General features: G+C 35.6%; 1 protein-coding gene across 2 annotated transcripts; it reads right to left on the reverse strand.

Moving 5' to 3' along the window:
* Nucleotides 1–9,913: 9,913 nt before the first annotated feature.
* SYT4 (synaptotagmin 4) lies at nt 9,914–20,020 on the reverse strand. Of its 2 annotated transcripts, none has more exons than XM_004752233.3 (4): nt 19,672–20,020; nt 15,922–16,736; nt 13,996–14,113; nt 9,914–12,651 (listed from the first exon to the last, which is right to left on the reverse strand). In XM_004752233.3, the coding sequence occupies exons 1-4, from the start codon at nt 19,703–19,705 to the stop codon at nt 12,344–12,346; spliced, it is 1,275 nt and encodes a 424-aa protein (XP_004752290.1). In that variant the 5' UTR covers nt 19,706–20,020; the 3' UTR covers nt 9,914–12,343. The 2 variants fall into 2 exon arrangements, with proteins under 2 accessions (XP_004752290.1, XP_004752289.1); XM_004752232.3 differs by having other exon boundaries at nt 13,996–14,116; nt 19,672–20,017.
* Nucleotides 20,021–24,861: the final 4,841 nt, after the last annotated feature.

Below are 24,861 nucleotides of genomic sequence, written 5' to 3' on the forward strand. Positions count from 1 at the left end.
ATGAATACATCTATTTAACAAATGCTGACCGGAGGGCTCAGAAGGCATAAGAAGTGGTAACAAAGAAACTGGGTCATTACTCTAACTGGAGCCTCCATTGTGGAGGTTGGAGACAGAAAATCAACACATAAATACTTTCTCAGGAGGAAATAAGAGCTACGGAATAAACTAGGGAAGGTGGAGGTGGGGCAGGAGAGGGAGCTCACAGCAAGTCTTCCTGATGAAGGGATGCGGGAGTTTATCTCTGGAAGAAATGAAGGAACAAGGTGTGTTGCAATTTCCAGGCAGGGGCTGTGTGTGCACAGGTTCTGGGATAGCAGCTGTTTGATGGGCCGCCAACACACCAAGTAGCACGGTGGCGGTGGAGAGATGTTTTCAGTGGCCAGATGTGCTACAAGCTGCATGCGTGGGTATGAGAGAAGGAAAGGAATTCACAGGACTCTAGGATTGAGGGCTGAGTAACTGGAAGAGAGGAAGGGCTATGTCCTGAGAAGTAGAAGGCTATGGTAAGAGGTTTGCAACCACAGGGAGTAGACTCACTGTGAGTTCTGTTAGGGATGTGTTAAATTTGAGACACCAAATTTAAACATCCAGGTAGAATTTCTATATAAAGCAGACAGAAGGAAATGCCAATTGAAAAAAAAAAAAAAAAACTGTACTCTGATTTTTATACATGAGAAGGAAATTCTTTACAGCTCAAAAGAACATACTTTTAAAATACTCTCTGTAGCATGATATTGAAGAAGGGATATCAAACTTAAAAATAGAAGGCTTAAGCGCAAATCCTCCTCTCTTCCACTTTGGACAATAAGCTATATAATGCCTCTGAGCCTCAGTGTCCTCATCTGTAAAACGGGCTCAAAAAATAACTATCCTCAATTATTCACATGACATTTTTTTTTTTTTTTTTTTTTTTTTACTAGGACTCTGAGGTTTATTTCTAGCAGCGTTGATCATAGCTCATACTGCTTCATAGGAAGCTCACTGGACAAGGCGCCAGAGACCTGAGTTTTAATCCTACCAATGCTTCTTTTTTTTTTTTTTTCTTTTTTTAAAATTCTTTTCTTCACATGACATTTTTATTGCATTCTGATGAGTTAAGTATATCAAGGTACTTTATAAATCAATGTTGCTTAAAAGTTGCTGGCAGGGGTACCTGGGTGACTCAGTTGATTAAGTGACTGCCTTCGGTTTGGGTCAGGATTCCAGGACCCTGGGATTGAGCCTCATGCCAGGCTCCCTGCTCAGCAGGGGAGTCTGCTTCTCCCTCTCCCCCTCCCCCTGCTCATGCTCTCTCTTTCAAACAAATAAATAAAATCTTTAAAAAATAATAATAAAAGATGCTGATAGTATGAAGTGCCTGCTGAGGTTTCGCTTGGTTTTGGTCTGTTGTTTATTTGTATATTTGTCTTTTTTTTTTTTTTAAATTTATTTACTTATTTGGTAGAGAAAGAGACAGCAAGCCCAAGCAGGGGGAGCAGCAGAAGAAGAGGGAGAAGCAGACTCCCCACTGAGCAGGGAGCCCCATGTGGGGCTTGATCCCAGGATCCTGGGATCGTGATCTGACCTGAGGGCAGATGCTTAACGAACTGAGCCACCCAGGCACCCCAGAATATTTGCTTTTAAGGCTTATTACATAACCCCACCTGAAGTCTACTGAGACAGAAACTTCAAGGGGTGGGGTGGGGGGTGTGTTAATCTTTCCAAAAAGTCAAGGTGCTCAGCTTTCCATTTCTCCTGGGTTTAAAAGTCCTTGCTCGAAATCTAGAAAATACACGTAGTATTTTTTAAAATTTTTATTCCTTTATGTAAATAAGTCAGTATTAAATAGGATTTGATACACAAAACTTTTTGTGTTAAAAATTTTCCTATCAGTATGTTTTTTGGATAACACAAATCTGCAACAACTCTATGGCCAAACCCACACAACAATTTTGAAGAGCCTCATGTTTACCTTCAGAATCTACCACTCTTTCACACATTCTTTCCCTTTTTCATTTGCCATCTTTCCCTCACAGATAGGAGCCCAGGACCTCTTGTTCAGGTAAATTGAGTGATATACACTCGTTCATTTCATCTCTTAAGATCTTACATGTCTTTTTTTTTTTTTAAGATTTTATTTATTTATTTGACAGACAGAAATCACAACAGGCAGAGGCAGGCAGAGAGAGGAGGAAGCAGGCTCCCTGCTGAGCAGAGAGCCTGATGTGGGGCTCGATCCCAGGACTCTGGGATCATGATCTGAGCTGAAGGCAGAGGCCTTAACCCACTGAGCCACCCAGGTGCCCCAAGATCTTACATATATTAAGGGTGCCTGGGTAGCTCAGTTGCTGGGCGTCTGCCTTCAGCTTGGGTCATGATCCCAGAGTCCTGGAATCCAGCCCCACATTAAGCTTTGGGGTCCCTGCTTGGCGGCAAGACTGCTTCTCTTTTTCCTGCTTTTACCTCTTTATGACTTTTCTCTCCCCCTGCTTGTGTCCCCTCTCTCGCTGTCTCTCTGTCAAATGAATAAATAAAATCTTAAAAAAAAAAAAAGTTCTTATGTATCTTCCGTAATGTCAAGTAAAATGTCAGCAGATTCCACTGTGAGGATCTGCAAGAATTAATACTGAATCCTAAGGAAGAAACAGAAACAGAGCAAAACAAACAAACAAAAAAAACCCAAAGTATTTCCAATAAATATCTGTTTAAAGGAAGGCACTATTTTTTAACTTTTTAATGCCCTACTGTTTGAGAAGTAGTCTCTATTACCTGCAGAGAAAACAGATCTCAATCAGTCTGAAGGAAGATGCTGAGGGAACATGGCAGCTGCAGAGGTCCTAAGTCAGTCTCTGAAGTCACCGGATTCTTTTATTTCTCATCTGTCATGTCTGCGTGAGGGCAATGAAGGAGCAGCTGGGAAGAAACCACTACAGAAAGAGAAAAAAAAAAAAAAAAGCCCACATGGACCAAATGTAAGCCTTGGTTTCAACATTGTTGCTTGAAATTTCTCTATTGGTCTTTCATTTTGTTTTTGTTTTTTCTGGACTGTCCTTCCTAAAAATGTGGGAGAGCTGGAGTGACCGGAGTTGCTAAGGAACTAAATGATATTACAATAGAACTAAGTTATCTTGGGTCATACGTAATCATAGGACCTTAAAGTATTAGCATGAAATTGATTCCCTATGTTAATAATAGAGATTGGATTAAAACAATATTAAAACTGCCAGTCCTATTTCAGTGCAGCACTGTTTCACATTACCTCTTTATGACTTTTTAATTTAATATACACATTTCTATGATAATTAACATGATAAAATTATGAAAATAATTTTTCAAATTTTATAGCAAATTCATTATTACTTTTAGCAAAAATTCTGGTCTGTGGTTCATGAAATGACTAGTTTTTCTCTCAGTGGAAAAGCAAACCAGCATGACATCTGCCGCTTCTATTTTATTTTACTTAAAATATTATTATAAGTATTAATAATAGTGAAATGCTTGTTCCTAGTTTATTCCCACAAAATATATCTTCAGAAAAGTTACAGTGCTTATACTAATTCTCTCTGGACAAACAGGACTGTCCTTGTGATTGGCTTTTGGGAATAATTAAACAGACCCTGTTGTCCACATACTTTAAGAGGAGGGCAAATAGAATAAGAAAACTCTTAATATTGATGTGGTATTTAGAAATTCTACAGTGAATATAAAATAATTTTTCAGTATACATTTGGGGGAATAAATTTCTCTCTCCCTCTCTCTCTCCCCCTAAATTATGCCCCCTCCCCAAATTCATATACGGAAATTCTAGCCCCCCGTACCTCAGAATGCGTCTGTATTTAGAGATCGGGCCTTTAAAGAGGTAATTAAGGTAAATGAGGTCATATGGGTGAGCTCTAATTCAATATGACTGGTCTACTTATAAGAAGAAGAGATAAAGACTTAGAGCATACACAAAGACCAGGTGAAGACACTGGAAGAAGACAACCATCTACAAGCCAAGAGAGGCTTTTGAAGAAACCAGCCCTGTGAACACCTTAATCTTGGACCTCTAGCCTCTACAACTGTAAGAAAGTAAGTATCTGTTGTTTAAGCCACTCAACCTGTGCTATTTGTTACAGCAGCCTTAGCAAACTAATACACATCTGTATTTTACATTCCTCACAGTGCAAATCTATACACTGTCACTGTATAATTAAGTTGGATTGTTTGGTTCCATTATAATTATTTACATAAAATTATTACATAAAACTAATGATACTTAATGATATTCATCTTTACAAATACTCCAGAAACATTTGCCTTAGTTTAATTCCTTTTACAGTGTTGGAAACTAAAGAAAATAAAAAAATTTTGTTTTTGCTCCTAGAAACCAGTTTGATACAAAGTCCCCAGTGTTCTGCATGTATATAGTAATATGCATGGATGAAGGCAGAGCTGCATTAACATAGCAATAAAGTAAGTTGACCAATAAACATGACATTTCAATTACTCCAAAATAAAACATTTTTCTAGTTTTACTTAAAATAAAATATTTTTTCCCCAGATGTGGTATTTTCTCCTTATTCCCTTGACCCCATCTTTTCTCCCCATCATTCGTGCCATGTCCCCATCATCATGGTTTGGAATTTGTCTGAATCATAATTCTTTTTTTCTCTGTTTTCTGTTTTCTGTGTGCTTTGGCTCTGTCCTACCTTAAACCTAAACTCTGAAATGCCCTCTCCCTCCAGTCCCATGACTTTTTCTATCCCCTCAACTGCCTCCATTTGGTAAAATACAAAAGTTAATCTACAAAAAAATCACCAAACTTGCAAACAATAGAAAAATAATATATTTCTTACCATCTTTATGAATTCATTGTAAGGATTAAATATTAAAATGGATGTAACAATATGTTGTAAAATAGAACTGTAAGCTTCTAGAAGCAGATGAACTACTAACAGATATCAATACCTATTTTAAAAGACTTGCAGTTTAATTTACTAGATTTTATTTTTTTGCTTCTTTGGATCCAAAGAAACTCAATACACATTTTCTGAAACCTGTCTCCACACAGAATTAATCATTCTCACCACTAGCCTGGACATTGTGTTATGATGCAATCTGGACATTGTGTTATGATGGAATTGTTATCAGCCCTTTTTTAGAGAGGGAAAAATTGAGACACACGAGTGTTTAATAACAAACAGTCCTCACACAGCTAATAAGAAATGAAGTCAAGATTCAGACCAAGGGAAATTAAATTTGGAACTCGTGCTTTTTTTTTTTTTTTAATCCATTAAGACAAAGAGATAATGAAAATATTTCATATGAAGGAGAATTTGACCTAATAAAGCAATTTAACCAATTTAAATTTTACTAACATAAAATCAAGAACTGTGGAATTTTACTTACTAGAGTCTGAATGGAAATGTTTCCTTTAAAGTAAGAAAAACACTTCCCAGTACATAGATAATTGACCCCATCTGGTTTCTGTTAAGATCTGATTTGACCTCATATTACACCTCAGCATGGTTTTCCACAAAAGCACGACTGCTGGATTAGCATTGGTATTTATGATGACCTTGAGCTGTCACCTCTGTGTCAAACTTTCAAACACAAATGTTCAGAGAAATAAACAGAAGTTCTTAAAAGCTTTTAGTGGAAAACCCACACATATTCAGTTTCATTTTCTATCACTGTTAAAGAGAAAATGGCTTGTTAAACATAACAAGGCAGACTTTATTCAAGATTATTGTAATAAGGGAGAGAGATTGAATGCCAGTCAGAATACAGCAAAGATAACTGGGGGTTTATAATTAATGAGCAGAGTGCAGGGTTAGTGGATCTAAGATTACTAAGAGGAACTTTATTAGGTATCAAGAGTAGAGGGATTCTTAGTAAATTGGCTTGACAGAATTCTTGCTAAAGTAGGTCAAGGACTTAAATATCAAAGATGGGTGTGATAAACATGATCAGATATCAAGTGTTGGGGCTGGGATTTTCAATAAACTAGCTTAGCAGGATTCTTTGCTAAAACCTGGGCTTGTGGAAGCCTGACTAAAGTTTAGTCAGGGATAGAGTCTTTGTTGTATGATCTGTGTTAAGGAAGGAGGGAAGGAAGGAAGGAAGGGGGGGAAGAGAGGGAAGAAGGAAGGAAGAGAGAGAAGTTGGAAGGAAGAATGAATGAACAAACCTAGGGAATTCATGCAACCGTAATTCACAGTATTTTCAGTGTTTTTCATGTGTCTGACATCAACATGGGAATTGCGAAAGAGGCAAAACACAAGATTCTGTGCCAACTTAAAGGCAGGTCAGTGTGATGTTTGTATACACAATCAGGACTTTGTATTCAGGAGGCCCTAGGTTCCATCTCACCTTTGCCACTAAGAGGTTCAAAATTAGATACAATTCTGATATTTATCTTTTTCATCAGTACCTGAAGGAATATTAACTACATCTTGTGTTGTGCTGCACATTGAGTGAGAGGATATAAATTAGCAAATGCATTATATTATTGTTTTAAATTTCAATCCAATAAATGTTTGCATTACCTCCTACTATGAACAGATAAGGGAGATACAGGAATACATATCACAGAGAGATTCCCTGTCAGGAAAGAATACAAACTTTAGACAAGTAATTCCAAGTGCAAGGTAGTGTTTGTTAGCAATAGAGGTAATATAGAAGCTTTACTTAGAGTCCTCACTCTGCAACTTGGGTCAGGGGGCCAATTTGGGGTTGAGAACTAGATATATTTCCCATCCAAAGGTGTGTCTCTATGGGTTCTCCTCTGAATGAATGAGTTACCACTGTAGCAGAGCCTGAGGCAATACTTTCAGTGTGCTCCTGCCTTCTCCACAAGTGCCATGTGGACATTCAAGGTGTGGCCTGGGCATCTACTTGCTTGCTCGGATTTCCCAACTGCTCTCTGCATGACCTTGCATGGGCCACCTAAGTAGGTCCTTCAGGAACTCCCTGATCTTAAAATCTTTCGCTTAGATGAGCTTTGGTATTGCCCTGGGCTATTTTTCATGTGTGCTATACAACCTCAATGTTGGAATCATCCACGGGAAATATTCTTTATTCTTGTTCTTCTTTTTTTTTCCCTCATCCAAAGTAAATTTTCAAGTGAAATCCATATCCTACTTGATTTTAAATTGTCTTTCCTTGAGCTCAGATGATGTCCTATCAGGGAATAGAGAATCACTTTAGTACTAGCTTAATACTAGAAATTGTGAGCATAAATCCAGTTCTAAGAAATAAACAATAAAACATAGTTCATCCCAAAACTAATTTGAAAAAGTTTGGGATGTCTATTTTATTCATATTCATTCTCATATATAATAAATTATATTAGAAGGACAAAAAAATCCTTTTATATCTTAGAGTGACTTTTTTTCTACTATTATTCCTTAACAATAGTGGTTTTTATAATTTTTCCCATACAATAATCAATTAAATTTGATTCAAATCTGATACAGTGGCTTATACCTTAATTAAATAAATATTCATTGAGCTTACTATATGCAACCTAGCTACTTCAGACATGTAATGAGAAATGAAATATATGAAGGTCTTATGTTAAAATGGGAGAATAAATACATGTTCCCAAATAGCCATTTAAAATTAATGGTGTAAAGATTATTATACAACTATAAAGAGGAATAAGGACTTGCTGTATATGCAGCCAGGGAATTATCTCCATGATATATTGTATAGCATGCTTTTGTTCAACTAACAAATAGAGAAATATGAATAAATGTACATATTTGTTTATATTAAAAATTGGAAGGATTAAATTATAACTTTTAAAAGTCATTGCGTATGAGAAAGGAGATATGGGTGACTATAAAAATAGAAGATAGGCTTCTGTTAATGTCCTTTGTTTTGTAAATGGATCTTTAGAAAATTGTAAATATGTAAATATTAAATAAGGAGGGCATGTGCTGTGATGAGCATTGGGTGTTATATGCAACTAATGAATCGTTGAACACCACATCAAGAACTTACGATGTACTATATGCTGGCTAACTGAACATAATAAAAATAAATAAATAAAATATGTAAATACTTCATAGAACATTAAAACAAAATTGGAATTAGAAATCAATTTCTTAAAAAGATAAATAAAAGCAAACAAATAATTTGCTTTAAAGAATGAGTTGGTGGCATACTTGCATAGGGATGCGGTCACCTAACTATATATTCTTGGGGAGATATATGTTAAGAAAAATGAATTGCTCCCAAAGTGTGCTACATAGTAGTAAAGTTTAGAAATCATACTCTTGGTAGTAATGTTAGTATATTTACCCCTTTCTTATTTAAAAAAATAATTGTTTTGGGGGACCTGGGTGGCTCAGTGGGTTAAAGCCTCTGCCTTCGGCTTGGGTCATGATCCCAGAGTCCTGGGATGGAGCCCCGCATCGGGCTTTCTGCTCAGTAGGGAGCCTGCTTCCTCCTCTCTCTCTGCCCGCCTCTCTGCCTACTTGTGATCTCTGTCTGTCAAATAAATGGATAAAATCTTTTTAAAAAAATGGTTTTAAGGGGCTTTTATCTTATGCTTTTCTTTCTTAACAGTTCGATTTAGGTATAATTTATATATAATAAACTGCACATTGTAGGATTTGATAAATTTTGATTCATGTATATAACCATGTAACCATAATCACAATCAAGAAAATGAACATGCCCATCACCCCTAAATTTTTCTCCTGTTCCTTTTTAATGTCTCTTAGTTACACCTCTCTGTGCTCCCTTTCAATCCCAAGTAAACACTGATCTGCTTTTTATCACTATAGATTAGTTTGCATTTTTCAAACATCTTCTATAACTGAAATCTACATCATATATTCTACATTGGAGGGACAGGGGAAATTATCTGCCTTCCTTAATGCAGCATAATTATTAAGACTCTTTATGTTGCTGCACCTATCAGTAGTTCAGTTATTTTCATTGTTCAGTAGAATTCCACTGTGTAGACAGACCAAAATTCATTTATCCATTCACCTGTTGATACAAACTGATGTTATAAACAGTGGCTGATCCTCCAGTGGTGAGTCCCATAATTCCCATTTACCTTAGCTGGTGTTTGATGGGAATGCTGAAGATGTCCTGAGAGTTTTTCCTCCCCCTTTCTAAGAAGAAATAAGACTTCCATTTCCACATCAGTTTTCTAACCGTATCTATCTGGTGTAAGGACATGGGGAATATTAAAAAGAAAATAAAAGGCAGTAATATAAAATAAGTAATGAAAGAGACTAAAATGAGAAGTAAGATAGCCAAAGAGAGAAAAAAAAGAAGAATAAAGAATGGTGCTAGAAAATAGTGAAAAAGCAAATAAAATACGAAAAAGTGAATATACTGTAGAAAGGAAAAGTCTGAGGGTACCTGGGTGGCTCAGCTGGTTAAGCATCCGACTTTGGCTCAGGTCATGATCTTAGGGTCCTGGGATCAAGCCCCACTCAGCAGGGAGTTGTGCGTGTCCCTGTCCCTCTGCCCTTCCCCCCAACTCATGTTCTCTCTATCTCCCAAATAAATAACTAAATAAAATATTTTAAGAAAAGAAGAACAGGTAAGTCACAGAATTTGGACATTATCTCCTTTAAGGGTCTAGCTGATTCATTGACGAGGACTTCTCCAGGAGAGTGGTTTGGCAGGGAGGGAAGAGCAGAGTCAGCCAAGAAATCCTTTTATTCACTATCCATATGCTCTTGAGTCAACTGCCTAAGCTCCTCAAGTCCTCTTGCTTCTGTAACACAGGGATAATCATAATTTTCCCTGATGATTGTTATGAGGATTAAGCAAAATAAAATAAAATATATGGAAGACCTTGGTGCTGAATCCCTAGTGATCCCTATTCTGCGCCGGGAGATGCATTCAAGAAACTTGAAGCTTAGGAAGAAATAATAGAATTCTTAATACAGAGTCTATTGGCAAAAAGTTTGAGTTGAAATGGGTTGGGCAAAAGCAGCAATTTATTCATGTCTTACAAACATGGTCTTACAAACATCATACAGAGCTGGCACAAAAGAACAGACACCATCTCATACACCATGCTTCCTTCCAAATCACTTCTATTGAGTCACAACATCAGAACAAGTCAGTTACTGAGTTACATGGTTCTTCAAACACAGAGACCTCCCCATGAGGGTGGTTGGATTGGCTAATCAGACAAACAGTTAATTTACATGTTTCATACAGTGCAGGATTTGCAACAGAATTCAAGATATTCACACTGATATTGTAATACATTATAAAACAGTTTAATTTTCAGAAGATGATGGGATCGCAGATGTCCTTGCCTGTTTCAATTCCTTTCTAGTTTTCCTTCTTTCTTTTCTTAAAAGCAGTTACAAAGAGTTTTACTCAACTTTTCACACTCAAAAACACTTTAAATTTTAAAAACTAAAAACTATTTACAAATTCTTCATTGTAATTTTGAAAGTATTCATTGTTGGTTTTGCTGTTCCAATTAGAAAAAAGAAAAATCACCCTCCAACAACCATACTTTACTTGGTACCACCATTACCTTCTGGCTGCTGTGAAGGATACTTCGAGTTGACTCCTCACAACTTTTCAGAACTCCAAAATAGATTCTACTCCATGGTCCATGATAACAAATATACATACAATAAAAAGGCCATCTGACCTCCCCAAAGCACACACTGACTACGATTCATTTTGTGTTGCTTTTATGGAAATGCTGTGAGGTGACCTTCTGTTGGATTAAAGACAATGATTAGGGAATACTCTTTTTTTTTTTTTAATCCCAAAGTCATCTTAAAGCACAAAAAGAGGCAGACTTCGATCTTTGTACATACAGAATGTAAAACATTTTCTTTACATTAGGCATAGTCATAAAAAGCATGTATGTTGTTGTGAAAATGCATTGTCATAGAATTTACAAACACTGAGATATCAAACACATTCTCAAAAACAGCTAAGGTACTGACACAAAACCTGACTCAAAATGTAAGTTTTTCAGTAGACTTTATCTCTAACTTGCATATTTAATAATTCAACTGTGTCCAGTTTCACTCATAGGCTCTAAAAACACAAATATGGTGACATTTGTCCTTTCAAGTAATCCCAGGGTGCTGCTTTTCTCCAGCAGGTTTTCACAATTTCAGAGCCCTGGCACTGGCAAACCACAAAAGACACAAGTCTATAAACTGCTCCACAGACAACAGCTCAAGACAAATTAGCCTAGGAAAGATAGTGAAACATACTTTGTTGTGCTAATTTGACAGCCTAAATAGATTTTGTGTGAAAACGTGTAAATTATATTAGGCTTTGCTGTATAGCTATTTTTCAGGCATTACTTAGTTTCTTGGTTTAAGTGATGCTTTCTATCTGGCAGTGGTTAAAACTTCAAGTCTGTCTGTGTCTTTCCAAATAGTAGCTTGGTCCTTTCTGGGGGAGGACAAGCTGCTAGAAGACTTAGTCATGTCCTTTCTGCAGACGAGGGATGGCCTCGAATGCACACTTATGTACCGTACATATTTCTTTTCAGAAAGCTGCATTTCTAACTGGATTTCTAGCTGAAGTTTATTTCTTTACCCACTAACTAATTCCACAATTTCACAAAGGTAATCAGGGCTTTCTTCAACTACACTGATGTTTGTGAAGGGCAGTGAATAATTCAAGGCCGCAGTTCTTATGTGAGATCATATTTTCTAACAATCTGACTCACATATAACCTTAGGAGGGAGAAAAATAATATTTCAGCCACAGTGTTCTCAACTCAGCCCTTTAATAAAATGATTTCTCAGCTTGTTCACTGTCCTTTTGAAACAAAACCAAGATACTCCTGGTATAATAAGTTGTATCAAATAATTACAAAGAGAAATGACCATATACTTTTATATGCAAGACAACCATTTGCACATGACATAATGAATAAAAACAAACTAGAGAACATTTCTTTAATATCTTTGGATTTAAATAAAAACTGATTTCCCCATCTGAAGAAAAATGGATGAATTTTCATAAGAGAAAACATGCTCTTCATTTGCAAATCCTAAAAATCACATCGCTCTCCCGTGACATGTTCCCACAAGATCATCACCTTCTAAACCACATCTATAGCTTGGGATTGCACTGCAGGATTCATAAAATGCTCAGCTACTCTGGTAACCTGCAGAAGAGACTGAGTAGCTCATGAAAATTTATCCAACTTCTCTAATATTGGGGAAAATATCATGATACACATTTACAGTTACTTTCTGGTCTGCTAATTCAATCCATTTCAAACAACAACAACAACAACAAAGGAGCAGCTTGCTGTCACAAGCTAGTAATCACGAATCAGGAGAAAAAAGGAAAGAAAATTGCTCCTTTCTTAGTAAAAATCATTAAGTTCCAACTTATCATGGCTAGGACACTACCCATCACAGAGCATATGCCACTTAGCAATTTGTCTCCTGGGATAGTCACAGATCTCTTTCCAGTGCTCTCCACCGGTGCCTTCTGCAGCTGCACCCAGGACCAACCGCCCTATCACCTCATTTCTGGACCCCCTTTCAGAATCCAAAACCAGAAATTCAACACTTATCTCTTCAAGACCCTCACAAGGAATATCAAAGACAAACAGTTCATTGAACACCGCATTGGGGGTGCATTTCTTCACATGAGTCTTCTTTTTTGAGATTCTCTTTTTGGCATGGTACAGGTTCACTTTCACGTAGGGATCTGCAATGGTAAATGACAGACATTATCCTGGCAGAACCTGGCTGGAGAGTTGATCTCAACGTAATGGTGCCCTTAGAGATTGATGCATGCCAATAAAATGAGATTGGAATGAAAAGGTGTCAGAGCAAAGTGAAAATATGGATCAAGCTTGACCTATTGCCAACAAAATGAAAACAAGAATATGCAATGTGAAGAGAAAACTGTTCTAAACCATAGGATGGGAAAGGGAGTTTAATGGCAAGAAGAAGAGATAATTAAAACAACAACAACAACAACAAAAACTTCTAATGGCTCATTCTGATTATGTATAACTCAGTCCAGAAAATAAGATAGAAGAAAAAAGCATTAGACAAGACCTAACCTGATTGAATTGTATGACTTTGGTAGAGTCTCTCTACCTCTCTACTTTTCTGTTGTACGGGCATTTAGAATTCACAATGGCAATGTCCTTTAGTGCTTTAAATTTTGTGTTTCTTTAATCCCCAGCTGGGTTTGCTTCCTGTTTTCCAATGCTCACCTTCCCTGTGTCACCCTTAATGTATGGATTTTAGGATCATGCTACTTATCATATATTTAATTATATTATTTTTGTCTCTTTCTGGTTGAAGCATGTGAGTTCATTTGAGTGTCCTAATCCAAAACTTTAAGATCATGTCTTCAACTGCCATTAATAAACCATAGTAGTAATAATAACAGAAATAGAAGTTATTTAATGAGGTATATCTTTCTAGTCTTCACAATCCCCCTCAAGGTAAGCATTATTACAACTACTTTGTACAGAGATTATGAAAGACAGTCAAGATTATATACTAAAATGGAAGGGTTAGAATTTGAACTCAGATGATTTTACTCCATAGGTCAAGTATTCTTTTCACTGTGTGATACAACAAGGAATTTTTTTCAATTAGTCACAAAACTAAAAGCTAATGTTTAAAGCAGATCCTTAAAGAATTATAGGAAAAATAATAAAAACAACAGAAGCATAAGTGTTTGGTGAGGCAGGCTCACTAAAAATACTAAAATTAAGAACTCTTCTCCCAAACCATTGAGAAATTTTTGGCTATGATCTCTTACCTCAGCATTTATTACTGTTTTCTGCTTCAAACCCATACAGTCAGATATCTACCATGTATTAGCAATGGCTTAAAACTTAGACTAGATAGTTTTCTTTTTCTCGCTAATGGCACTGGCTTACATTGTTATTTCATTAAATGAGAAACAGAAAAACAATCAGATCACTTGCGCTTGTGGGTAAAAGGTAAATCAAAGTCATGTAAGTTGCTACCTATTTTGCCCAATGTATTACTTATACACTGAGGCTGAATTTTTCAGAAGCATTCTTACCTGAAAGTCCAGACACATCAGATTTAGGCAGGTGTCGAGCTTTTAAAACAACCACAGTCAGAGTATTTGTCGTGGACTGATAGCAGAGAGAGATCAGTAACTCACCACGTCCTGAAGACTTCTAAACAAAGAGAGATGTGGTATAAATATTTTTATTATTTTTCTTGTTTTGAAATTCATACTTAAAAATATTTTAAAACAATACAATATTGTTATTTAAATATAGTTTTCCTACTTCTTTTTATTTTAATATGCTAAAGAATTCAACAGCAATCACAAGGTTTTGTTCCATACGATCACCTTCTAAAAACAATTGTCTGCCATCTTGTGGTGGTTTTCGGTACTACCGGATATTAAAATTTGTAATGAGTTAACCACACCCATTACTAGAAATCTTTAAAAGGATATTGAGAATACAGCCTATACTGAGGTATTGTTGTTGTTGTTTGTTTATCTGTTTTTACTTTTTAACTAAATGATTTCTTTTTGAAGTTATTAATAAATGTCTAATCATTTTAATGGATCTATGTAGGGCAAATGACTCATGATAAGTTTGATTTGATTTTGATTTTTTAAAAAACACTGACATTAGTGGAATTTAAATTCAGAGCAACTGACATTTATTCTAACTGCTACCATCTCCTGTCCCAGAGGACTGATGGAGTTAAAATTCTCTGTCCCTAGCCCCCACTCAAAGTCCTCTTTCAAATCCAAGAAATGAATTAAGTATTTGAAGGAATTGACCCAATTTTTTAATACTTTGTTTTTGGAGGGTATCATAAGATACTTCTTTGTATGCTACTTAGATTTTATTTGTACTTTAAAGACATTTGTTAAGAAGACCAAGAACTCAAATTACAAGTATTACCTGATATTAACAAATATGTAAACTCAGAGCTAGATTATAACTAAGAATGATGGCGGGCCAGAGCTCCTAGAACTTCAATCTATATACAAAAACTGACATGGGGTCATTATATGAATAAGTAGTTCAAGAAGAATCAGAGTAGGGAATAGATCTTTATTCCTACTCTGCCACTAAACACCTTGGTGTCTCAAACAAGCTACTTAATTTTCTGAACCTTGACTGTTCATAATTTCAACAAAGAAACAAAGGTGATCTTTATGGTATTCTATAAAATCATGCCTTACAGAAACAAATTACTCTGAAGTACTACAGTTTAAATCAACTGAGTTCTGTTTTTAAAGGGGGAAATGGGATTAAATTTGGTATCTTATCATTGTCTAATAGTTTCAGAACTACTACAGCCATATAACTACAAAGGCAGAGTAACTCACTTCTTGTCATACAAAATAGTGATGAACATTTATAATTCAAATGATGTGATGGCTCATCTTTGAAAAGCCATTCCAACTTCCAATACAACTATATTTAAATAACAATATGTCATTTTGTCATTTAAATACAACTATATTTAAATAACAATATATATAAATATATAAAACTATATTTAAATAACAAAGTCAATACAACTTCCAAATCCTCAGGATAAACTGATTTAATTTTCAATTTCAATTTCAAATTCAATTATGCTGATGTTAAAACATTGTTGTTAACTTGTTTATGAATAAGAAATATTTACCTGCATTTTAGGTTAAGTGGAAGTCCTAGTCAAAATACTTATGATAAACATTAACAGAAATATTTATATAAGTGCTATTTAAATACCCATAATGGATGCCTATTTATTTTATATAATTAAAATACTTTAAGCATTTCAGTTGTGGATTAAATTTTCTTTCATCTACTCTAGTCCCTTGTTCCCCATTTGATTATGATTAATAATAATTAAACATGGCAAAGATGATATGTATAAAACTTATAGTTTAGTGAAAATCCCCTAGATACACAAAAGCTACATAAGAGATTGTTTCTAAATACTTTAAGCACTAAAAGTGAATTACCCTAACATTTCTCTTGATAATCTCTCTGTTCATTAACATTTTTCCATCAGATAATTCAATTCCTGCAAGAGGAATAAGGACTTCTCCAATGATATCATCTCTTGAAAACCTGTCAAAACTCAAGATTGTGAAGTGCAAGGCCAACTCTTGGATCTGGGTGTACAGGATCCCATAGAACGTAAAGGTCTCATCAAAAGCTGGGTCCAAGGTCTTTCTCAGAACTCTGGTTTTCACTTTATGCTTCTTCTCTGGGAGGATCGTCATTTTGATATATGGGTCAGAGGTCATTGACTGCTCATCCATGGCTGGCAAGCCACGGGCTTCCTTGATATTCACCACAAATGCTTTCTTCTCAAAGTTGTACTCTAAGGAGAAGAAGAGGGTTCCCAGCTTCTCCTGTTTCTCTTCTGAAGTAATGGAAGTGCTGGACTTTAAGCTATCAGGGGAAACAGCCTCTTTCTCCCCTTCTGAAAAGAGCTTTGGGGTCACATTCTCCAGATCAGAAGGGCTACTAGCTTTGAGGTTTGTTTTGGGAAAATTGCCATTGAGATCTCTCTTCTCAAGGTCAAGATGTAATGAATTCTTTGGCACAGCTGGTTTATTCTTTACTTCATTTTTGTCATCTGCTCCAAACTTCTTCTTGCTACTTAGATTTTCAGGATAAATATCAACTCCTTTTAGTACGTGCACAAACTTATATGGAGGAGTCTTGTTAGACTTAGAGGATTTTCTCTGACAGCAGATCCAAGCAAAGAGAGAGACTGTGAAGACCAAGCCAAATGCACTGAAGATCCCCACCACTGTGGGGATTTCATCTGAAAAATCAAATGACCAATAAAATACATTAAAGGAGTAGAGTTGGAGATATGAGCCTATTTGAAAAGCATGCTGGAGCTGGCAATTGCTGTAGGTTGCACAGATTGGATTACTTTCTGACTGTTCTGGGTATGAGTTATGTACACATTTCATATCACCTTCAGGAATAAACACATATACTGCGTGACATACAGAAAAGAAATACACTATGATAGAAACTTCTTCATTTCAGTAGGGTTTTTTTTTTTTTTTCAAATAAAATAAAAAGGTGACCAGGCTTAGGTCAGGGATGAGGGATGCTGAATGACCCTGACCTACCTTTGTTTTCTCAGATAATGTGAGTTAACTGTAGCATGATAAATCAGTACTAATTTCATTATACTTTCTTGACATTTTGAAGCTTCCCAGAAGCATCAGTTTTTACTGACCATGAAACTCTAAATGCACATTCTTTAAATACTGAGAAATTTTGTATTCTTATTAGTTTGTTATTTATCCCAGATTCAATAAGGAAACATCTAAGGGCTAGCGGTTCCAGGAATTTGAAGAAATGAAGGAACATTATCTGCTATTATCACAAACTCATCAATAATTTCCATTTCAATTATGGAACACTGGTAAGAGAAATATTACATACATTAAGGAAAAAAGAACAAAAAAAGATGAACAGCAGGGTATTGTTATTATATAACTTCTATCACTGCAAACTCCTGGTATACAGACCAAAATTTCTCAAACACTGAATTATCTGAAGTACAAATCCCTAAGTGGGATAAAAATAAAACAATGGCTACAAATGAATCATCATTCTTTAGCATGTATTAAGAGTGAATATAGATAATTTAGAGTTCAATTTTATCCATAACTGATTTTTTTCTAACATTTTTCCACATGGCAAATGGTAATAAAATTGAACTTGGCATTCTTACCTTAATGAGGGCACATTAAATTACTGACATTAGGTAGCACTGATTATGCATGAAGCTTATCATGCCCCATATGTAAGCATATTCCTCCAACTAATGATTAGTAACACTGTTTAAGTAAAAGCAGTATTGTTATATCGGACACAGAGCAGCAATTGAGTCAATGTTTAATTTAATCATAGTGAATATAACTAATGTAGTATTATCTGGATTTAGTTTCATTCTTGTGCATTTTTATCCCAAATAGTGAATAGTAAAGTTAAAGGTCCCAGTCAAGAAAGGGTTAAGGCTTGTTGGAATAACCCCTGAAAGAACAATCTTTTGTTACTCCCATTCCCCATCCCCCCAAATCTTTTGCATATCTACTTCATAATTTCAAAACTGAACTCAAAGAATATAAGAATCAGTAATGACAAATAAGAGCAGACATATATAAGATTAAAAAACAACAGTAAAAATATTCCATAGTTTAATTAGATTAAGGAACTGATCATGTAAAGATGAAAAATAAACCTTTGAATTCCCCAAGTAGAAAAAGCAGTAAATACTACAGAAAAAGAATGAGGCGAGAGCTAAAGATAATCAGTTAAACTTAGTATCAGCTTTTTGGTTTTTCCTCCTATTCAAGTCTCTGTGGGGGGGAAAAATCCACTCCTGGACTCTCCAATAATCCAAGGCCAAGAAGCAAAACCAAAGTCATTGCTAGGAAAACAATAAATGCAATAGAAAAATGATCCTTTTTTTTTCCCCCTAAATAGACCAATGGCCCAAGCTAGAACATATTTTTCCCTAGCCCTATCTCTGAAAATGCCTCAGTATTAGAAAATTTCTTATTTTCAAATCAGAAATCAGGAATAAACATCACAACAATATAAACTCAATCACCCAAATGAAAGGCTGTAAAGGAAACTCATTTCTGAATATAATGTCACAGATTGTCTCTATTCAATACTTATGTCATAAGGCAAAATATTCAATGTATCATGGAAAGACGCACGTACTCCCTCTGTATTCTCCACTGATAAGGTCTTAAGCTTCTGAGAGTAAAGACCTCAGTCATTCCCTCAGTTTAATAACAATTGTGATTTATTCATAAATATCATTCCTTATTCACAAACTTCTATAAAATTTCCAGATTTTTTTGAATACTTGTAAAGTAAGTAAAACTTCATCTCCTGTCTTTGAAATATAATGGGACCTAAAAATATGACTTTTTAATTTGAAGTACATCTGATTTTATTTACTGAGAGAAGGAGAGCAATGGTGCCAAAAATTTGGTATAGGAAGAGGGAAATTGAATTGGAAAACCGGATTCCTAATTTTACTTTCCAGTAGCTTTTAGTTAACTGTTTGACATGCCATACTTCTCTCACATCTCTGGGCTTTGGTTACCTCACCTGCGAAATGCAATGAACCAAGTCCGTTCATTTCAAATACCACTTTAACCCTAGCATCAGAGGATTCTCTGTCTTCCACTAGCAACATATTTCAAGGATACAAGAAAAACATAGCAGAGAAAAACAACCTTATGGTACACTGCAAAATGAAATATACACCCCAAACCCCCAACATTCAAGTTGTTTTATACTGAGATCAAACCCTTATGTAATCCCAGAAACATTGGCTTGTTCTGGTAAGTTAAAAACAGATTTACCTACAAATAAAAATCACCTACAGAATTCATGAAACCAAAAACACACAACAGACTCCCTTTCCTTTACTTAGCGCATGCTGCGATTTACAGAGCTACATGAACGTTTAGGAACTTCTTGGATGTAAAATCTCCTCAGCAGAAGGCAATTTTGAGGAGAAAGATAGCAAGGAAGGGAGAAACAACAGAATTAAGCCACGACTGCCCCTTTCCAGTTCTCATTCTCTTTCAGATTAACTACCTAGGAAATCTATATCCAGCATCCCCTGAAAAAACAACAAGAACAACACCAACATCACAGCCCACTCTGGAGTATTCAAGAAACAACCACAGTTATAAGTTGAGTAACTTGCTTACCAAATTCTTCCCGGCTGGTAGTGATCGGAGCCATTTTTTGCTGCGTGCTCTGTCCGAGGTGCTGAACGGAAAACTCCCTGGCTTGATTCACTTGCCTGGATCTGAAGCGCTGGCTTTCCTGAGTGCTGAAAACAACAGCGCGAGCTCAGGGGACCTGCGCCTGGAACGGGAGGAGGCAAAGAGGGAGGTCCACTTGCTCTCGCACAGTGATTTACCACCCCTGTTCCTGTTTTGGCTCTTCTGAGAAGCTCGTCTCTGAGACACTAGACGTGGCTGAAACCCGAATTGACGCAATCCTGACGCTACAGGGTTGAAATCAGCACCTGCCCTCCTCCCCTCCGCCCTCCAAGCCTCTCCTCTCCTTCTTTCTTCCTCCCTTCTCTCCTGAGGATTCAACACATTCTCATCAATTATTTTAACTGTTGGACTACTGGAGATTAGCTCTGCTACTCTGTGGGGGCTCAGAGGCACATGGAAATGAGCCCCCAAACTCATTCCCGTCAGTTTCTAATAGAAGATCTTCTGATCATCAAGATCAGTAAAAGCGTGTCTGTGAGTTATCAGAATAATGAAATTTACAGAGGTGATTTAGGGTAAGAATGAGAAGAGAGAAATTTCTGCATCAAATGAACATTGTGACATGCAGGAATATGTTTCTCCCTTTCTAATTTTTTCTTTGATACTTTATACCTATGTTAGAAAAGAATCCATTGCACATTGATCCATTTGAAATAAGACAACAGTTTTCCCACTATAATCACTTATTTTCTAATAAATAATCTAGACATTTTGCTAATGCTGTTGCTCCATCTGTCTATCAGCTCTCCTCCCTTTAATATCTGACATTTGACCAGTTAAAGTACTTAGGAACAGATGGGAATAATCCCTTCTATATTCAGACTCACTTTCAGTTATGACTTTTGCATATAATGAGACTGCTCCTGGAATGACGTTTCTGGTTAAAAGACCTGACTTCTAATAGGATTGTGCAAAAGAGTTACAAGAATCAGACCAAAATTGAAAATGAATGAAATTAATAATTATTGGTTATTTTCAAAGGAATATATATTTTTCAAATATGTTGTTTTTCTGAACTGATGATATTTCTGGGGTTGAGGAACTGGAGAATATCTGGTGCCAAAATCTGATTAATTTTAATCTGAAGAGTGTGCCTTTTAAAACAAATATTTAGCAATTTTCCAAAGGAGAGAACTCAGGTTGTAACTCCAACTATCAATTATTGCTCCGCAAAGAATTCCCTTGCTCTGGAGCTCAGTGAGCAAATGGCATTAGGTATGTGTTGGGATGGGGGAGGAGGGGGTACTGGGTGGCTCTCAGAAAGCTACTGTACAAGTGACAGTTTCCTCCACATTGGCAAACAGTTGCTCTGAGCGTTAGGACTGTGTCTGGGGAAAAATTAGCTTCAGTCTTTTGCATCATGGAAAATTTTATAAACCGAAGTCCTTTTCTTTCCCTTTCTACTTGCTCCCACATACTTGGCATTTTAACATTCTTCTAACAGACTTTTAAAAATCTTATATTGTCATGCTATGAAAGCACATAAGTTAATTTACTGCATTGATTTTTTTTTCCATTGGCAGACCCTATATTTTGTATCCTTATCTTTTCACTTCATTCACATTACTTGCTTCCTCAGTTATGCATGAACCTAGTGGGATTGTTCCTAGGAATAGACATTCATTAGATGAAAGTGGCATTTATTTGTTATGCATATATGATAGGTAAACAAAATATATGGTGTGAGGTTTACCAGAGTGTGTATTTTCTGGCTAAGTTATTGCTACCATATGGTTAAACTCATTTGTTGTAAACATAAGTACCTTATTTGTATGTTTTATATAAATTAGTATTTCATTAATTTTACCTTCAGGTGGCAAAATGCTGTCATCTAAAACCTGTCTAGACTATTTAAACTCTGTTACTACAGAACTCCATCCCACCCTGGGCTGTCTCATTTCTAAGGACACATTGTGATAAAATTACCTCTTGCCCAGAGCTAATACTATTGTGAATATAGTAACTGTTTCACTGCTTGTTTTAAAAGAAAACAGAAATAAATGTTATTAATTAAAACATCAGTTGTTTCTCTCATTGTCATTTGATGAACAGCATATTCTTTGTTATCCAATCTCTTCAAACAAGCTTCTACCAGCACCAGATAAGGAGTGGGAAGATGATCAAACACAGAGGAAAAACCTGTAAGTTTCTTACGTTTGAGATTTATACCCTACCACATTATTACATTGTTCTCTTTCAATTCAGCAAACAAGTAATCAATTTGCTGACGTGAACAATACCATTCTAGCAGTGGAGACTTGGAAGGAGGGGTTGTTGCTAGGTAACCACCTTTTTGCCACCCAAAACACACAGCCTCAAACAAGTTCCCTCCCTGGGAAACAGACCATTCTGTACAAGTGGCAGTGTTTACTTCAGAATGATTCTTTGACTATTGAAATGGTTCAGTATTTACCCTACTTAATTTTGGATTCCGGTTACAAATATCTATATACACTTTGAGAAACAATGAAAAGAACACTTGAGTTCTGTTTGTTTTTAAGAAATCCAGTTGAATTTAAGACTATTGGTGATTCATTATAGGATTGTTTACATCCATTTTAATCATTTAAAAAATAGTTTAATATATAGTTTGATTGATAAAGCTTATACAGTTTATTCAATAATATAGTTTAGTCTGTATTTTCTCTAGTCCCTTACTTAAAAATAGTATTATTAGATGTGTTTAGGATCTTCTACAAAATAATATCTCAAAAGGTTTTGAGAATGTTGTGGTGATCTTCAGTAATCTTTAGTAATACCCAGATTAGTAATACAAAGGCATTTTACTGGTATGTGGGTGGAGTAGAAGAAAGTATCTGATAATGGAAAATGGATAATTGTTTTAATGTTCCATATCATTCTATTAAGAATGCTGGCTCTGATGTTAATGGAAAAGATTTATATTACAAGCACACCCAACTCCAAATCTTGCAAGACAAATGCTTTCCCAATTAGTATCACAAGAAATCCTTTCACTATGAACCACTTGCACATTTGTTTTTCTTCAACATATTCAGTATTTACTCTGTAACAACCTAAATTAGGATTTGAGGGCTCGTGAGTGAAAAACTCATTAACCCAAACCACGAAAAAGCTTATCATCTCTCTTCTTTTCTTCTTTCTTTCAATACACAATTATTAAACATGTACTAATTCTTAGGTTTTTGGTAAGTAGGGGATATATATTAGATGACAAAAATGATCCTTATCCTAATGGAGCTTACTGCCTAAAGGAAGAATAGACAGTTTTCCTTCAGAACTGGGAAAATAGATGATAATTACATTTATATTTCTTTTGCCTGGTATTTCCTATTGAGATTGATCAGCAGTACCATTTTCTTACACTGAATGCAAAAATAAATCCAAAATGAAAGAACTTAAATGTGAGACCTGAAACCATAAAAATCCTAGAAGAGAGCATAGGCATTAACTTCTCTGACATCAGCCATAGCAACTTGTTTTCTGAGGCAAGGAAAATGAAAGCAAAAATAAAGTATTGGGAGTACATCAAAATAAAAAGTTTCTGTACAGTGAAAGAAACAATCAACAAAACTAAAAAGCAACCAATAGAATAGGAGGAGATATTTGCAAATGACATATCTGACAAAGAGTTACTAACCAAAATATATAAAGAATTTATAAAACTCAACACTGCAAAACCAAATAATCAAATTAAAAAATGGGTAGAATACATGAACATTTCTGCAGAGAAAACATACAGATGGCCAACAGATATATGAAAAGTTCCTCATCAACACTTACCATCAGGGAAATGCAAATCTAAACTACAATGCTGTACCACCTCACATCTCTCAGAATGTCTAAAATCAAAAATACAAGAAACAACAGGTGTTGGTAAGGATATGGGGAAAAAGGAACCCTTTAGCACTGTTGGTGGGAAGGTAAACTGGTGCAGCCACATGGAAAACAACATGGATATTCCTCAGAAAGTTAAATATAGAATACCCTATGATCCAACAATCACACCACTAGATATTTACCCAAAGAACACAAAAACTCTGAAGGGATACATGCACCCTTATGTTTATAACAGCATTATTTACAGTAGCCAAGATATGGAAGCAGCCCAAGATCAATGGATCGATGGATGGGTTGATGAATGGATAAAGAAGTGGCATGCATATATAAAAATATATATATTCAATGCAGTATTATTCAGCCATGGAAAAGAATGAAATCTTGCCATTGGCAATCACATGGATGGAGTAAGAGAGTATAATGGTAAGCAAAATAAGTCAGCCAGAGAAAGAAAAAAATATCTATGAGTGCATTCATATGTGGAATTTAGAAAGCAAAACAAATGAACAAAAGGAAAAAGAGAGAGAGAGAGAAACTGAGAAAGAGACTCTTAATTATAGAAAACAAATTGAAGATTGCCAAAGGGGATGTGGGTGGGGGGATGTTTTAAATAGATGATGGGGATTAAGAAGTGCACCTGTTACAATGAGCAAGCACCAGGTGATCTATGGAATTGCTGAATCACTATATTGTTCACCTGTAACTAATATAACGCTGTATGTTATCTAACTGGAATTAATGTAAAAACTTAAAAAAAGGAAAAAGCAAAGATTGGTCAGCAATATATCACAGCTATTCAGTCTGTCTTTATTGACCCTCTTCTTCATAATTGTAGATTCATTATTATTGTTAGAGTCAGATTGCATTCTTCCAATTTCTGATTGTCTATATCTTCTCTCTCTTTTCAGAGTCAAAGTTTCACTACACTATGAAGTCTCTGACTTACCAGTACTCAAGGATTCATTCTGATTTAAATTCTTATAGCACTAGCTCTACTGAAATCCTTTAAAGCAGGTTGACATATTATTAGCTATATACCAACAATTTCCAAAAAGATAAATCAAAGGCCTCCATCAGTTCTCACGCCAAATAATTCACAAGGTTCCCATTTGTTCATGATCTTCCTCTCACAATTTTTTTTCATGAGTCCTGACCTCATTTTACTTTTATATTCCAGGCCTATTTTTTAAGTTGTGGTCTTTGAAGTGACTTCTCTAATTCTTGGATCTTGGTTCTTTAACAAGCATTTGACCTGGAGCCATTTTAAAAGCTTATCCTGTTTCAGTTTACCTT

The sequence above is a fragment of the Mustela putorius genome, unplaced genomic scaffold (assembly GCF_011764305.1).
Source record: "Mustela putorius furo isolate JIRA1106 unplaced genomic scaffold, ASM1176430v1.1 tig00003858_pilon_pilon_pilon, whole genome shotgun sequence".
Taxonomy (NCBI): Eukaryota; Metazoa; Chordata; class Mammalia; order Carnivora; family Mustelidae; genus Mustela; species Mustela putorius.

Coding starts and splice junctions, on each gene's coding strand:
- SYT4 (XM_004752232.3), bottom strand. CDS start 19,705: ATGGCTCCGATCACTACCAGCCGGGAAGAATTTG. Junction 16,737..19,671: donor TACCAGCCGGGAAGAATTTG/GTAAGCAAGTTA, acceptor TTGATTTTTCAG/ATGAAATCCCCACAGTGGTG. Junction 12,652..13,995: donor TGATGTGTCTGGACTTTCAG/GTAAGAATGCTT, acceptor TTACCATTGCAG/ATCCCTACGTGAAAGTGAAC.